Raw genomic sequence first — 15694 nt, 5'->3', positions numbered from 1 at the left:
GCTGTTGTAGTACAAAAGCAACCACAGATAATATATAAACAGATGTGTCCAGTAAAACTTGGTTTATAGATACTGAAGTCCGAATTTCACATAATTTTCATATGCCACAAAATATTCTTCTTTTGTGCCATTTTTAAATGTAAAAACCATTTTTAGCTAACAGGCAGATTTGGCCCAAGAGTCGCAGTTTGCCAAGTCCTGCTGGAGACCATCACTGAGGATACGGCTAATGGAAAATAAGTTCAACAGCCCTCAAGGTGTCCTTTAAGCATCTCAGAAATACTGCACTACATGTCCCGGGAGTTGTGCTTCTGATGACTCCAGTTCCTTACACCTGCTTTTCTTTTGTAGCTATAGACCTCCCTAATTAAACTTGTAATTTGTTGGGCTCTAAACAAATGTGTAAATGTGTTAATAGTCTGAGGTAGGAAAACCAACCTGAAGGATATTTGAATACCATAAATACTCTGCAGTCTTACGCTGCAGAGTCTTCAAATAGCACATTAAAACCGTCAGACAGAAAGGAAGACAAAGAATATGAAAGATAGGATTGGAAGAGCTTTGGGGCAAAGCAGAGCTGGTTGCTTTTGGAACGTGACCTCACCTTCCTCCATTAGTGGCCCTGTAACTATAAAATAGGCGCAAAATAGTTATGACTCATACAGTTGTGAAAATTAAATTAGAAAACATGAAAATGCTTGCCACACTTTTAAAACAATGAATAAGTGATAATACTATCATGCTGTTAATTGTTTTTATCTACTTTATTGCTTAGTAAATTAATATTGTTTATTAATTTAAAGAGGAGTTTACTATTCTTTTGGTTTATCTAATCCCTTAAGTTCACTTTAGACTTCTTTTTATCTACTTATTTAACTGAATTTACTTTAAATAACCAATGACAATAAAACCAGGAGTGCCGTAAACTGTGATGACAGGGAAACTATCTTTCAATTTCCAATTCTCTATAATTAGTATTTTATAAAGAAGGGACAGTGGAAGTGACAAGCCCCAGTTACAGGCAACAAGGGGATGCATTGTTTGTAGACTTTTAAAACAATTATAAAGATGACAAAAACTCCTTCTACTTTTTATTATCTCCATCCCCCACAAAATTCTAAACACTGTCACTTGATAAAATATTCCTCCTTGCTAGGATGGAGGAATCCCTCTTGGAATGCCTCTAGCCTACACTTTTATAAAACCCATGTTCTTTCATAAATTATACATCAACACTAAAAGAGGTGACTCTCCCACCTCAATCAGATGCTTTTTGGACTTAAGCCAATTGATGGTATGTTTATTAGTCAGGGAAGAGAACAAAATTAAACAACATGAAAGAAATGTAACATTAGAGAATGTATAAGTGAGAATTTTATCTACATTTTCGCTTTCTGGCTACGGAACATCTCTTTATAACACTGCCTTTTTCTGACTTTGCTTTCAGGAACTTACTAAGTATGAGTAAAGGACTGCCTGAAGTTGTTTTTTAATTCTTGACAGAGGAAAGTGTAATAGAGGAGGGAGGTGTATTGGTTTCCTGGGACTGCCATAATTGAATAGCACAAACTGAGGGGCTTAAACCACAGAAATGCATTGTCTCACAGTTCCGGAGCTAGAAGTCTAAGATCAGCAGGGTTGGTTCCTTCTGAGGACTGTGATGGAGATTCTGTCCCAGGCCTCTCTCCTAGCTTCTGGTAGTTTCAGGCATTCCTTGGCTTATAGCTGGTATTCTCCCTGTGTCTTCACATAATCTTCCCTCTATGTGTGTCTGTCGCTGTGTCCAAATTTCCCCTTTCTATAAGGATACAGTCATACTGGATTAGGACCCACCCTAATGACGCATCTTAACTTGGTCATCTACAAAGGTCCTCTTTCTAAATAAAGTCACCTTTACAGGTACTGGAATGTAGGACTTCAACGTCTTTTGGGGGGACACAATTCAACGTAAAACAGGAGGCTACCTAGCAAGCTTTCATTCTGAGCAGCGGCACAGCGCTGCCTTGAAGCTACGAAGAATTATTGGCTGAAATCAGTATATATAGCACACACAAGTGCTGACTCTGGGATGTATTTAAGCCTGAGTGGTTAATGCTAAATTCCTACCTTCTATCATTCATCCACACTCTGCAGTAAGTCTTACCTGAACAAATGCAACCAAAATACAGATCTTTCCTCTCTGCTGGTGACAGCTACAATCTCAAAGGCATAATTTCTAGAGAAAATCATCATTCTCTTTAAGGCTGATTCTTAGAGACCTGGTACCTGCTCAGGAAAGTTAATTGTTAATTTTTTAGTAACTTTGTGAGCAGGTTGCTAACCAAAGCCATCCTTGAAATCAGCCACGGTAGATACATTTATCCCATGAAAATTGACAAGCACTGCAAATCGGGGCTTTTTCTCTTCCCAGAGAGCCAATTTACCACCCCATCACTGCCTAACTCAGTCTCCCCATTTTACAGGTGAAGGAACTGAGGGTAGACCTGAAACTAGAACCAAGGTCCTGGCTCAGTTCTCTACGATCTCCACCTCCTAAAGTCTAAATCACAAGTGTCTCAATTGTTTAAGGATCTTTTACTCCACAGCTATGTGACTTATACTCCTTCACAGAAATCAGCTTCAAAGTCTTATGATGCCATTTAGTTAGCACAAAATAATCAGACTTCATAATGCTTAAATATATTTTTGGTAAACATTTGATTTGAATTGAATTGGGATTGAGCTGAATTGATCAGCTTTTTGGCCGCATACCCGAATGAGCATAAGGAATTCATACTGCTTAACCAAACAACCCTATTCCAACTTGAAAAGTTGTATGTCAGAAATGGGAGTCTTCCAATGTGGCAATAATGCTAAAAGACTCTAGGGAACCCCATCCTACCTGCCTGCCCTCAATTCATACACCTCTGGTTAGGATGATGCCACACATTGACTGGAAGCATCTCCATTTTTTAGAAGGAAAAGGGAATAGGAACTCATATTTATTGACTGCCCTACCTTGAGCCCAGTGATGTGCTGGTAAATGTTTAAAGCCAGCTCTTTTCTGCAATTATACAAGCAGTAAGAGAAAAAATCTTTTTAAAACCCAGTTCAAGGTTGGAGCAGTAGAGGGAACCCTGAGTTGTAGTGTTGCAGTGTCTTCCAATTTCTGTGGTGTAAAGACTCTCACTGTGGCCAATTTCGAGCTCTCAACATAATGTCACTTGAACAGAGTTTGAAAGACAGGAGGATAATCAGCTCTGGCAAGCCAGCAAGAGCTATCAGCACACCAGCAGGAGTGAGTCACATGACAGATTATCTCATTAATGCCTGCAATACCCTTAATACATTAGGTGATATAACACTTTTGTTTTTTTTTTTTTTGAGACAGAGTCTCACTCTTGCCCAGGCTGAAGTGCAATGGCGTGATCTTGGCTCACTGCAACCTCCGCCTCCCGGGTACAAGGGATTCTTGTGCCTTAGCCTCCCCAGTGGCTGGAATTACAGGCGTGCACCAGCACACCTGGCTAATTTTTTGAACTTTTAGTAGAGACAGGGTTTCACTATATTGGCCAGGCTGGTCTCAAACTCCTGGCCTCAAGTGATCCGCCTGCCTCAGCCTCCCAAAGTGCTGGGATTACAGGCGTGAGCCACTGCGCCCAGCCTATCATACCACTTTTAAAGATAAGGAAAGTGAACCGTAGAGAGATTAAGTAATTTTCCAGGGTCATCAAGCTAATAAATTGCAGAGCTGAAATTTGAACTCAAGTCTGCCTAACTCCAAAGCTCTTCGAGGACTAGTAGCAGTTTATTCAACCAACATGTGTCAAATTACTATCAGGCATGTGGCAAGCTCCAAACACAGAAAAGAGAACAAATAAAAAGATGACTAAGAGCCTCCACCTCAAGGAACTCAGTCTAGTAGAAAAATAGACTAAATTTTTTTCTTCAAACATTTAAGGAATCTATAAAAAGCAGCACAGGAGAGGGGAAAAATGAAGAAATTTGAAGGAAATGAGCCTTCAGTGAATGCTTTCTATAATTTTACTGATTCAGGGCAGTGAGAAACCCTCAGGTGGCAATTAATCTGCAGAAGAAGCAGCGCTTTTAGGTAACTGGAGGTGAAAGAGAAGTAATTAACCTCTTGATACCTGAGGTCTTTCAAGAACTGAAGTTGCTTCACTGTGTGAGATGAGAGCAAAAGTGGAATTTGACAGTTTGGCCACAGTTACTATGTCTCTTAGGGACCGGGCACCTCAGTCAGGCCAGTAAACACTTAAATCTCCATTTCACTGGACTAAACTAGCTGAAGGTCAGCCAATGCTGAGCACTCTTACTCCTGTGATTATTTCACTCTCCTGCTTCTCTTTCAACAATAAATATACCTCTCCTTTCCTGACTCTTAGCCGAAGTAAGGGCTGCCATTTCTATAGTCTTCTCAATTTGGTATCCATTGAATTAAAGGCTGTTGATCTAGAAAAGCCTCAGGAGCATCTCTCCTAGCCTTCTCAGTTTGCAGATGGTTTGTTCTCAGGGTTAGAGCAGAAATGAGCTCAGTGTTGATTCCTCTGCCTGGGGAATGCCAGCGACTATATACAAAGTCAAATGAAGAATCCAAAAAGAATAAGAGAGTAACCACAGAGAACAGTGCAAGGAAATTGGACATGGAGTTGAAATAAAAAGCTTATTAAGAAAGACCAGGAAAGAGCTAGAGATAAGTAAGATGACAGGACACACAGTGGGGCCACAAAAAGGAGGAAGAGCAACTGGATTCAAGATCAGGAAAAAATAAAGCTTACTTTAAGGACAGTAATTTTTGTATTTATTTCTGCCTTACCAATATAGAAAGTCATGTACACCATTGAAAAGCAGAGAATGATATTAGTCAGCATATTGCTAAAAACATCAGCCAATATACACTGAATGATTTTTGCACACCAATATCCAAATATTATGCTTCCCAAAATGTCCAAGCTGAGTTCAATGCCTACATGTAAATCTAAAAAAAAAGAAAGAAAGAAAAAATAAGAAATAAAAACTTCAGCTATAACTTTTGTCTCTTTCACTGATGGCACTTGGGTCTTTGCACTTTGGTTTGCTTGTGAGATTTTGAGTGGGGACCTTATTTTTCAGCAAATAGGAGTGTCTCGTGAAAGTCTGGTAAAAAGCCTCTCTCAGAATAACCTTCCCTTACAGTCTGCAGCTTAAGGTTTGCTTATCTAGTGATGGAAGATTCAAATGTCCTCAGGAGAAAGGCAAGGACAATAAATGTGAAAAACTTGTGACAAATGGGTTTAAAGTGAATGTCTAAACAAAAAAAAAATCTAAATTAAAAATTTTTAGATAAACTATGTCAAGACCAAGCTAACTAGGCCCAGGGTCACTGCTAACCTGCAGTTAGTTTATGACCCTGCCCCCGGCCCAGGAGACATTGGAAAATGAAGATAAGAAATTTTCATTAGTCGCAATAACTGGGGGCACTAGTGGCAGTCAGTGGGTAGCTATCAAGGTAGTCCTAAATGACAAAAATTGTCCCACCCCAATGCCCGGTAGCTCCCTCATTGAGAAGCACTGGAAACTCCTCTTTATTCATTAATATTTATTTTTCCTTTTAGTATCTTCCTCCTCTTGTGACTATCACAAAAGTATATCAGAAAAACATATTTTCCCCCTTCATACTGTGATTTTTTCACCTTTTCATTTCTACTAGTAACACATCTGGAAACCTAGCAAGGCAACAGCTTCATATCCCAGTGGGCTTTAGCTGAAGGAATCTGGCTCTTGTCACTTCTAGGACTGGATTCTCCAGTCCTGCATACAATGTTCTGCTTTCACTCTCAGACCCAAATCCAGAACCAAGCCAATTCTTAGCACTCAGTCACTGAGATCCAGATTGATCCAGGAAAGAAGTAAATCTGAGCGAGCTGACACTATATGTGTCTATTGTGACACTATATGTGTGCACACATGCATTTATGCATATTGAGAAAAACTAAAGCACTTTTTAAATGTTCTTTCCCTCTTAATGTCCAAGAACACACATGCATTGGTTCCAGGAACCCCTTTGGATACCAAAATCTGCAGATTCACAAAACCTTAGATATAAAATAGCATATTATTTGCATATAACCTACAGCACATACTTCTGTGTACTTTAAATCGTCTCTAGGTTACTTGTAATACTTAATACAATGTAAATACTCTACGTAAATAGCTATACTGTATTGCATTTTAATTTGCATTTTTATTGTTGTATTGTTATTTTTATTGAGTTTTTCTGAATATTTTTGATCTGCAGTTGTTTGAATCCGTGGATGCAGATGGTCAACTATGATTTTTTTCTTGTTACTTCATATATCATTGTAATCAGCCCAAAAGTAAAGTATAGAGAAGGCAGCAAAGTTAAACATTTGAATGTATCTTAATTTTAATGAGAATGATTTTAGAAAATATACAGACAAAAAATGCTCATACCTCTAAAAATAGAAAAGTGGATTCTGTTGCCCCGAAAATTTCCAAAAAAAATTGATGCGATGCTACAAATGATCAATGATTCTCCTCTAATGAGATCAATGTATATTTTAGAAATGCCTGAAAAAGGAAATACAAAATATAACTCAATATGCCACATGAAAATAACGTTCTTGCACAGGAAGCAGAAACAGAAAAGAAAGAACAGAAAAAGAAAAAAGAGAAAAAACAAGGCAACTATGACTGGGATGGGTCTGTAAGACAATCACAATCACCATTTTTAAATTTCTATATTGTGCCTCCTGTATTCACAATGGCAAAGAAACATGGCGATAGCACTGCTTGTATTGTTCATTGTCTCAACCATACTTGAGTTTCAGAATGAGACAAATACTTCTCAAGATACCACATTTAGTTTGAATAAACCTGAATCAGATTCCAAAATAACCTCATTTTAGAAATAAGTACAAAATACGACCCAGCAATTCTACTCCTAGATACATACCCAAGGTAATTGAAAATATATGTCCACACAAAGATTTGTACATAAATATTCATGATAGTATTGTTCATAAGAGCTAAAAGGTGGAAACAACTCAATGTCTATCAGCTGATATATGAATAAATATATGTGATATATCCCTACAATGGAATATTATTCCTCTACAAAAAGGAATGAAGTACTTACTGATACATATTAAAACCTGAACCTTGAAAACATTATACTAAGTGAAAGAAGCCAGACACAAAAGCCACATATTGTATGATTTGATTTATATGAAATGTCCATGATAGACAGATACATAGAAACCAAAAATAGATTGGTTGTGATTTCCAGAGGCTTGAGTAGATAAAATTCCACAGCCAAATTTCCATCTAACATCATTTTCTTTCTGCCTAGAAGACTTTTAACAATTTTGTAGTGCAGGCCTGCTGATGATAAATTCTTTCAGTTTTTGTATGTTTAAGAAAGTCTTCATTTTACCTTCTCTTCCAAAAGATATTTTCACTGAGTGTAGAATTCTAAGTCTGTTGTCATTATTTTTATTCCTCTAAATACAATGTGACTTTTGTCTCTGGCTGCTTTTAAAATTTTCTCTTTATCATTGGTTTTAAGGAATTTGCTTTTTATGTGCTTTTGTGTAGTCTTCTTTATATTTCTTGGGCTTACAGTTTATTGAGCTTGTTGAATCTCTAGCTTTCATTATTATCAAATTTAGAAACTTTTTGTCCAGGATTTCTTCAAATTTTTTGTTCCTCCCTCTCTTTTCTTTTGAGGATTCATACATTAGGTCATTCGAAGTTGTCCACAGCTCACACTGATGCTCAGTTCAATGTTTTCTAGTCCTTTTCTCTCTGTGTTTCATTTTAGACAGTTTCTATTGCTACATCTTCAAGCTCTCTCCACCTTCTCTTTTGGCTTAATGTGGACCTAATTTATATTAGTCCACAATGAATTATATTCATTGTAAAATTTGGAAAAGAAAAGAATAAAACAAATCTTCTATAATTCTATGATGACCCAGATATAACCATTTTAAAGTTGAAGTCCTTTTCTAAGCATGTGGTTCTTTTTACTCAATTGAGATCATACTAACACTCTATATTTTATATATTTACAAGATCCTCTTCCAGATTTGCTTTAAAATAAAAGTTATTTAAGCCCTTATACTCTTTTAAAACAGGTAATGGATAGACAATTTCCTTTTAACTTACATATGAACGTCTACTACATTTTTGACTGGGCCAGTCCACTTTAGATTTAGGTTGTACAGGTTTACAATGCAGATGGGCAACTCATCAAAAGAAACACTATTAACATTATAGAAATTGTAGTTCTGTATATTATAATTTTAGGCATTTGGCAAAAAATAGTTTTTCCTTGAAAAAATAATGTATTATGACTCTTAAATAAAAGAAAACTGTTTTGAAGAAAGAGCCATTTATCTAATTCACACAAAGGGACAATATGATGGCGCAGCCAACACCCAAAACAAGTGAGAGTGACTTTCCCCATAAAAATAAGTCAAATTTGTCTTATCAGGAGACAATGCTACTGGATCCAGAATCCCTCTAACCTCCTGAGTGTTGTTGACATAAAAAAATATAAAAATTAAGAGGCAACCCAATACCTTCACTGGTTTTGTCTTAAAGAAATAGAAGACTTTCAGCTGGGTGCAGTGGCTCATGCCTGTAATCTCAGCACTTTGGGAGGCCGAGGTGGGTGGATCATCTGAGGTCAGGAGTTCGAGATCAGCCTGGCCAACATGGCAAACCCCCCTCTACTAAAAAATACAAAAATTATCCAGGCGTAGCAGCACATGGCTGTAATCCCAGCTACTCAGAAGGCTGAGGCAGGAGAATCGCTTAAACCCAGGGGGCGGAGGTTGCCATGAGCCAAGATCGTGCCACTGCACTCCAGCCTGGGGTATAGAGCGAAACTCTGTCTCAAAAAATAAAAAAATAAAAAGAAGACTTTCTACTGTACTCCTTTTTTTGAAAAAAAAAATTGAATGTTGAAACTGCAATAAATAACATTTATAGTTTATTATAACCATTTATAGTCAAGAGAGTGCAGAAAGGACAGCAGGAAGAAAAATGAGGTAATGAAACAAGAGGTAAATACAAATGGTTGAAAGAATAAGACAGGTAAGGAAAGACAGAAAAAAAATTGTACTTACAGGAGCAAAGAGAAAAAAGAGAACAGGATCAGAGTCTTTGAGAAATGTATCTACCTTGTAACAATTTAGAACAGAACCTCCAAAAGTTCCTAAAACCCTATGTTTTCCCAGCTAGGAGTATGAAAACAAGAATATCACATGCTGGAAAGGTTGGAGGTTTCTCACTCCAATCATAAGGTAGTATATTTCCACTAAATACAACTGATACTTTAAAATTGGTTAGGAAAATATTTCTGAGTCAAAAACAGAAACCATAGCATCTAGCCATTCATGTTGATACTGCTGTGTTAATAAAACCTGATCATTTGACCCAGCAATCCCATTACTGGGCATATACCCAAAGGAATATAAATCATTCTACTATAAAGACACATACACACGTTATGTTTATTATAGCACTATTTACAATACCAAAGACATGGAACCAACCCAAATGCCCATCCATGATAGACTGGATAAAGCAAATGTGGTACATATACACCATGGAACACTATGCAGCCATAAAAAGGAATGAGATCATGTCCTTTGCAGGGACATGGCTGAAGCTTGAAGCCATCATCCTCAGCAAACTAACACAGGAACAGAAAACCAAACACCACATGTTCTCACTCATAAGTGGGAGTTGAACAATGAAAACATATGGACACAGGGAGGGGAACAACACACACCGGGGCCTGTTGGGGGGTGGTGGTGAGGGGAGCGAGCTTAGAGTACAGGTCAATAGGTGCAGCAAACCACCATGGCACACATATACCTGTGTAACAAATCTGCACATCCTGCACGTGTCTCCCATTTTTGTTGTTATTTTTAGAAGGAACAAAGAAAAAAAATCCTGAAATAGGGGGACATTTCAGAGTGAAATCATCTTCCACCTTACCAAATAATATGGGAAATAGTGCAGGACTCCAAATCCTCTTGGGAATAAGCTTTTATTGAGTAATACATTTGAGTGCCAAACTATATCCTTACCCCTTTTCTTGAAGATAAACTGTAACCCCCTCCACCACCTGCCAAACCTTAGCTATTCCAAATGGAGGCAGTTCTAACAAGAGGTAGCAAGGCCTTGGAATAGTCTCGTTAGGGATCTTCAATGTTTTCCCTTATTGGTAAACAAACTCACCAACTTAGAATATCTACCTCGTGGCTAAGAATTCACTGGAACAGAATAAGAATGCCAATTTTTATCACCTTCTAGAAGGTTACATTTTCTTTGAAAAAATTGAAAAACTTCCTTGGAGATTATAATTGGCACGATTTATCTCATCTCCTTGGTGGTTGTCTTATTTGCACTGTCTCCTTAAAGTCAATCAGTGCTCTACCTCTCAAGGTGAAAAAAAAAAGCACAGATTCTTATTCTTCTGGGTGCACAATTCATGCAAGAAAAATATAATCAAAAGAAAATAATGTACCCTTGTATTTTCAAGATATGAGAGAGAAATAAATGTGACATACCAATAGTTTTTAGTGAATTCACAGAACGAAGAGGATCTATAATGCCAAGGGTGATGCTGAAGAGTAGGCAAGATTGCAAATCCCATGAATCTTTATTGAATTTTATAACGATATATCCAATTATGATGCTTGCTGTAGAAAAGCTAATTAATCCAGTTAACAAGACCTGTGAACCAATTCATAACACAGTATTAGACTTAACATCTAAAGATGGCATGATGGCATTTACTTATATCCTAAGAGTCAGATCTTGGTTGTAAATGTTACACAATTACCCTGGAAGATAACTTTAAAAGGTATTCTAGTTTAACCATCTGCCACAAAGAAACTGCCCCTTTCAAATAAGCAAGATTCTACCTTATTATTAAAAAGACTGACTCAACTATCTTTCTTGTTGTTATTCTAGTTCAATAGTTCTCAATATTGAAAGGTTCTTAAAACAGAATGCAAATTTCTCCTGCTTCTATATAAAACATATCCTGATTAGTCTGGAAAGTAAATTGTTACTGACATATTGTGTCTGGTACATGACACAAATTTATATACCAAGACTCTAAAATAGTCACAGAAAATCCCCCCATTTACATTTTATTAGTTGTAAAATAAGTAGTTCTGCAATAGAGAAAGGGGAGGCCATGAAATGCTTGAGATTAAGTGATTTACAGAGTTTTGTAATTTCTATGCACACATTGTTTATGCCCAAGTATAAGAAGTATTTATTTTTCAAAATTATCCTCAGGAAAAAAAATAGTTTTGTTATTCAACCCTTTTCTTATTTTCCATCTCTGTCTTTTGTTTTACTTTCTGTGAGGTTTTCACAATTTGACCATTAGGTCCTTTTCTTTCTTTATCTACTGTAATGTCATATGGTTTTTCTTCTTAAATCTTTTTTTTTTTTTTTTTTTTTTTTGAGATGGAGTCTCGCTGTGTCCCCCAGGCTGGAGTGCACTGGGACGATCTCAGCTCACTGCAAGCTCCGCCTCCTGGGTTCACGCCATTCTCCTGCCTCAGCCTCCTGAGTAGCTGGGACTACAGGCACTCGCCAACACGCCCGGCTAATTTTTTGTATTTTTAGTAGAAACGAGGTTTCACCGTGTTAGCCAAGATGGTCTCGATCTCCTGACCTCGTGATTAAATCTCTTAAGAGCATGAATTACATTAAGCAATTTTTTAAATGTTAAATTAACCTTATTCTGAAATAAACACAACTTGATCATGTTTTTATTATTTATATGTTACTAGATATATTTGTGCCAAAATTTTGTGTAGAATTGTTCTATGTTTGTGGGTGACATTGACTTATGATTTTTCTTCCTCTTAATATTCCTGTATAGTTTTGGTGTTAAGGTTAAACAAGGCTTATAAAATAAGTAAGGGAGGAGGCCAGGTGCAGTGGCTCATGCCCATAATCCCAGCACTTTAGGAGGCAAGGCAGGAGGGTATCTTGAGTTCAGTAGTTTAAGACCAGCCTGGGAAACATAGTGAGACTCCCACCTCTACAAAAAAAAAAAATTTAAAAATTAGCTGAGCATGGTGGTGCACACCTGTAGTACCAGCTACTCAGGAAACTGAGGTGGGAGGATTGCTTAAGCACAGGAGTTTGAGGTTGCAATGAGCCATGATATTACCATTGCACTCCAACCTGGGCAACAGAGCAAGACTCTGTCTCTAAAAATAAAATAAATGTGGGAGGATTTCCTCTTTTACTAGTCTGTAAGACATAAGATTGGAGTTATCTTTCATACTGGTTCACATAACTTACATTTAAAATAGTTTGGGTCTCATTTTGTTTTGGAACATTTTTATTTGCCAATTCAATTTTTAATGATTATGGGACTATTTGGGTCTTTTTAAATTCTAGAGTAGGCCAGCCATGGTGGCTCATGCCTGTAATCCCAACACTTCGGAAGATTGAGGCAGGAGGATTGCTTGAGGCCAGAAACCTAGAAAGCAGCCTGGACAAGAGAGCAAGACCTCACCTTTACTAAAAATAAGAAAAAATTAGCCAGGCATGGTGGCATGTGCCTGTAGTCCCAGCTATTCCAGAAGCTGAGATGGGAGGATCACTTGAGCCCAGGAGGTCGAGGCTGGAGTGAGGGGTAATCATGCCACTGTACTCCATCCTAGGTGACAGAGCTAGACTCTGTCTAAAAACAAAAATAGATATATAAATAAATAAAAAGAATTTCTAGTGTAAATTTTGGCAAATTACATATTTTTAGGAATTTCCCATTTTGTCCAAGTTTTTAAATATTTTTGCTGAATCATAAAGAAAATAAGGCATCAAAACTAGAGGGATGCAATTAAAGCAGTGCTTAAAGGGAAACTTATAACATTAAATGTGTATATTGGAAAAGAATAAAGGTTAAAAATGTTTATGATTCAATTAAGCCTAGCAGTAGGTTAGATATTGTTAAAGATAAAGTAGTAAATGGGAAGCTAAATTTGAGGAAATTACATACAATACAGCACCAAAAGATAAAAGACAGAGAATTTAAAATCATGGAGAATATGATGGAAAATCTACAACTAATGGGAATTTAAGAATGAAATAACAAGCCTGGTGTGGCAGCTCACTCCTATAATCCCAGCACTCTGGGGGGCCCAGGCGAGCAGATCTTCTGAGGTTAGGAGTTCCAGACCAGCCTGGCCAACATGGCGAAACCCTGTCTCTACCAAAAATGCAAAAATTAGCCAGGTGTGGTGGCGGATGCCTGTAATCCCAGCTGCTCAGGAAGCTGAGGCAGAAGAATTGCTTGAACCCAGGAAGCAGAGGTCACAGTGAGCTGAGATTGTGCCATGGCACTCCAGCTTGGGCAACAGAGTGAGACTCCATCTCAAAAAAAAAAAAAAAGAAATAACAGTATAGAAAATATTTAAAAGATAATAGCCAAAATGTGGCTAGAATTGATGAAATATATTAATTCTCAGATTTAGTAACCATAAGAAGTCTTAATATGTATAAATAAAAAGATACTAACACCCAGAAACATCACAGTGAAACTAAAATAGTCCTCCTTTATTTGCAAGGGATATGCTCCAAGACCCCAGTGGATGCCTAAAACCACAGATAGTACCCAACCCTATATATACTATGGTTTTTTAAAATACATATATATCTATGATAATGTTTAATTTATAAATTAGGCACAGTAAAAGATTAACAACAATAACTAATAATCAAATAGAACAAGTATAATCATATGACAGCATCACTACTCTTGCACTTTGGAGCTATTATAAAGTAAAATAAGGGTTATATGAACACAAGCACTGTGATACTGTATGTTCTCTCTGATAACGGAGATGGCTACTAAGTGACTAATAGGCAGGAGATAATGTATACATAGTGGATATGCTGGCCAAAGGGATGATTCACTTCCTGGGCAAGACAGAGTAAAATGGCACAAGATTTTATCACACTACTCAGAAAGGCACACAATTTAAAACTCATGAATTTTTCTGGAATTTTTCATTTAATATTTTCTTTCTTTTATTTTAGGTTCAGGGGTACATGTGTCGGTTTGTTATATAGGTAAACTTGTGTCATGGGGGTTTGTTGTGCAGATTTTTTCATCACCCAGGTGCTAAGCCTAGTATAAAATAGTTATTTTTTCTGAACCCTCAAGTAGGCCGCAGTGTCTGTTTTCCCCTCTTTGTGTCCATGAGTTCTCACCATTTAGCTTCCACTTATAAGTGAGAGCATGCAGTATTTGGTTTTCTGTTACTGCATTAGTTTGGTAAGGATAATAGTTTCCAGCTCCATCCATGTTCCCGCAAAAGACATGATCTCATTCTTTTTTATGGCTGCACAGTATTCCATGGCAAATATGTACATTTTCTTTATACAATCTGGCATTGATGGGCATTTAAGTTGATTCCATATTTTTGCTATTGTGACTAGTGCTGCAATGAATATTCATGTGCGTGTGTCTTTATGGCAGAATGATTTATAGTCCTTTGGGTATATACCCCGTAATGGGATTGATGGGTTGAATGGTAGTTCTATTTTTAGCTCTTTGAGGAATTGCCACACTGCTTTCCACAGTGGTTGAACTAATTTACACTCCCACCAAGATTGTATAAGTATTCCCTTTTTTCTGGAACCTCGACAGTATCTGTTATTTTTTGACTTTTTAATAACAGTCATTCTGACTGGTGTGAGATAGTATCTCATTGTGGTTTTGATTTGCATATCTCTATTATCAGTGATGTTGAGCTTTTTTTCATATGCTCATTGGCTCCAAGTATGTCTTCCTTTGAAGGGTGTCTGTTTTTATCCTTTGCCCACTTTTTAATGGAGTTGTTTTCTTGTAAATTTGTCTAAATTCCTTATAGATGCTAGATATTAGACCTTTGTCACATGCATAGTTTGCAAATATTTTATCCTATTCTATAGGCTGTTTCCTCTGTTGATAGTTTCTTTTGCTGTGCATAAGCTCTTAAGTTTAATTAAATCCTATTTGTTAATTTTTGCTTTTGTTGCAATTGCCTTTGGCATCTTTCATTATGAAATCTTTGCTTGTTCCTACATCCAGAATGGTATTTCCTAGCTTATCTTCCATGGTTTTTATAGTTTTAGGTTTTATGTTTAAATCTTTAATCCATCTTAAGTTGATTTTTGTATATGATGTAAGAAAGGGGTCCAATTTCAACCTTCTGCATATGGCTAGCCAGCTATCCAAGCACAATTCATTGACTAGGGAGTCCTTTATCCACTGTTTGTTTTTATCAGCTTTGTTGAAGATCAGATGGTTTTAGGTGTGCAGCCTTATTTCTGGGCTCTGTATTCTGTTCCATTGGTCTATGTGTCTGTTTTTGTACCATGCTGTTTGGATTACTGTAGTCCTGTAGTACAGTTTGAAGTTGGATAATGTGATGCCTCCAGCTTTGTTATTTTTGCTTAGGATTGATTTGGCTATTTGGGGTCTTTTTTGGTTCCACATGAATTTTTTTTCCTTTATTATTGTTATACTTTAAGTTTTAGGGTACATGTGCACAGTGTACAGGTTTGTTACATATGTATCCATGTGCCATGTTGGTGTGCTGCACCCATTAGCTCGTCATTTAGCATTAGGTACATCTCCCAATGCTATCCCTCCCCCCTCCCC

The 15694-nt window shown here is 37.1% G+C and overlaps 1 protein-coding gene across 1 annotated transcript in view; it reads right to left on the bottom strand.

The window, feature by feature from the left end:
* The window catches only part of SLC9C2 (solute carrier family 9 member C2 (putative)), a 99548-nt gene that overhangs the window by 73592 nt on the left and 10262 nt on the right, over positions 1-15694 (bottom strand). Inside the window, 3 exon segments of the mRNA XM_032160961.2 lie at positions 4817-4978; positions 6454-6570; positions 10584-10749. Of these exon segments, the coding sequence (XP_032016852.2) occupies positions 4817-4978; positions 6454-6570; positions 10584-10749 (445 nt within the window).

This window comes from Hylobates moloch, unplaced genomic scaffold (assembly GCF_009828535.3).
Source record: "Hylobates moloch isolate HMO894 unplaced genomic scaffold, HMol_V3 SCAFFOLD_8, whole genome shotgun sequence".
In the NCBI taxonomy this organism is placed as follows: Eukaryota; Metazoa; Chordata; class Mammalia; order Primates; family Hylobatidae; genus Hylobates; species Hylobates moloch.
This window is presented reverse-complemented; position numbering and strand designations above follow the sequence as displayed.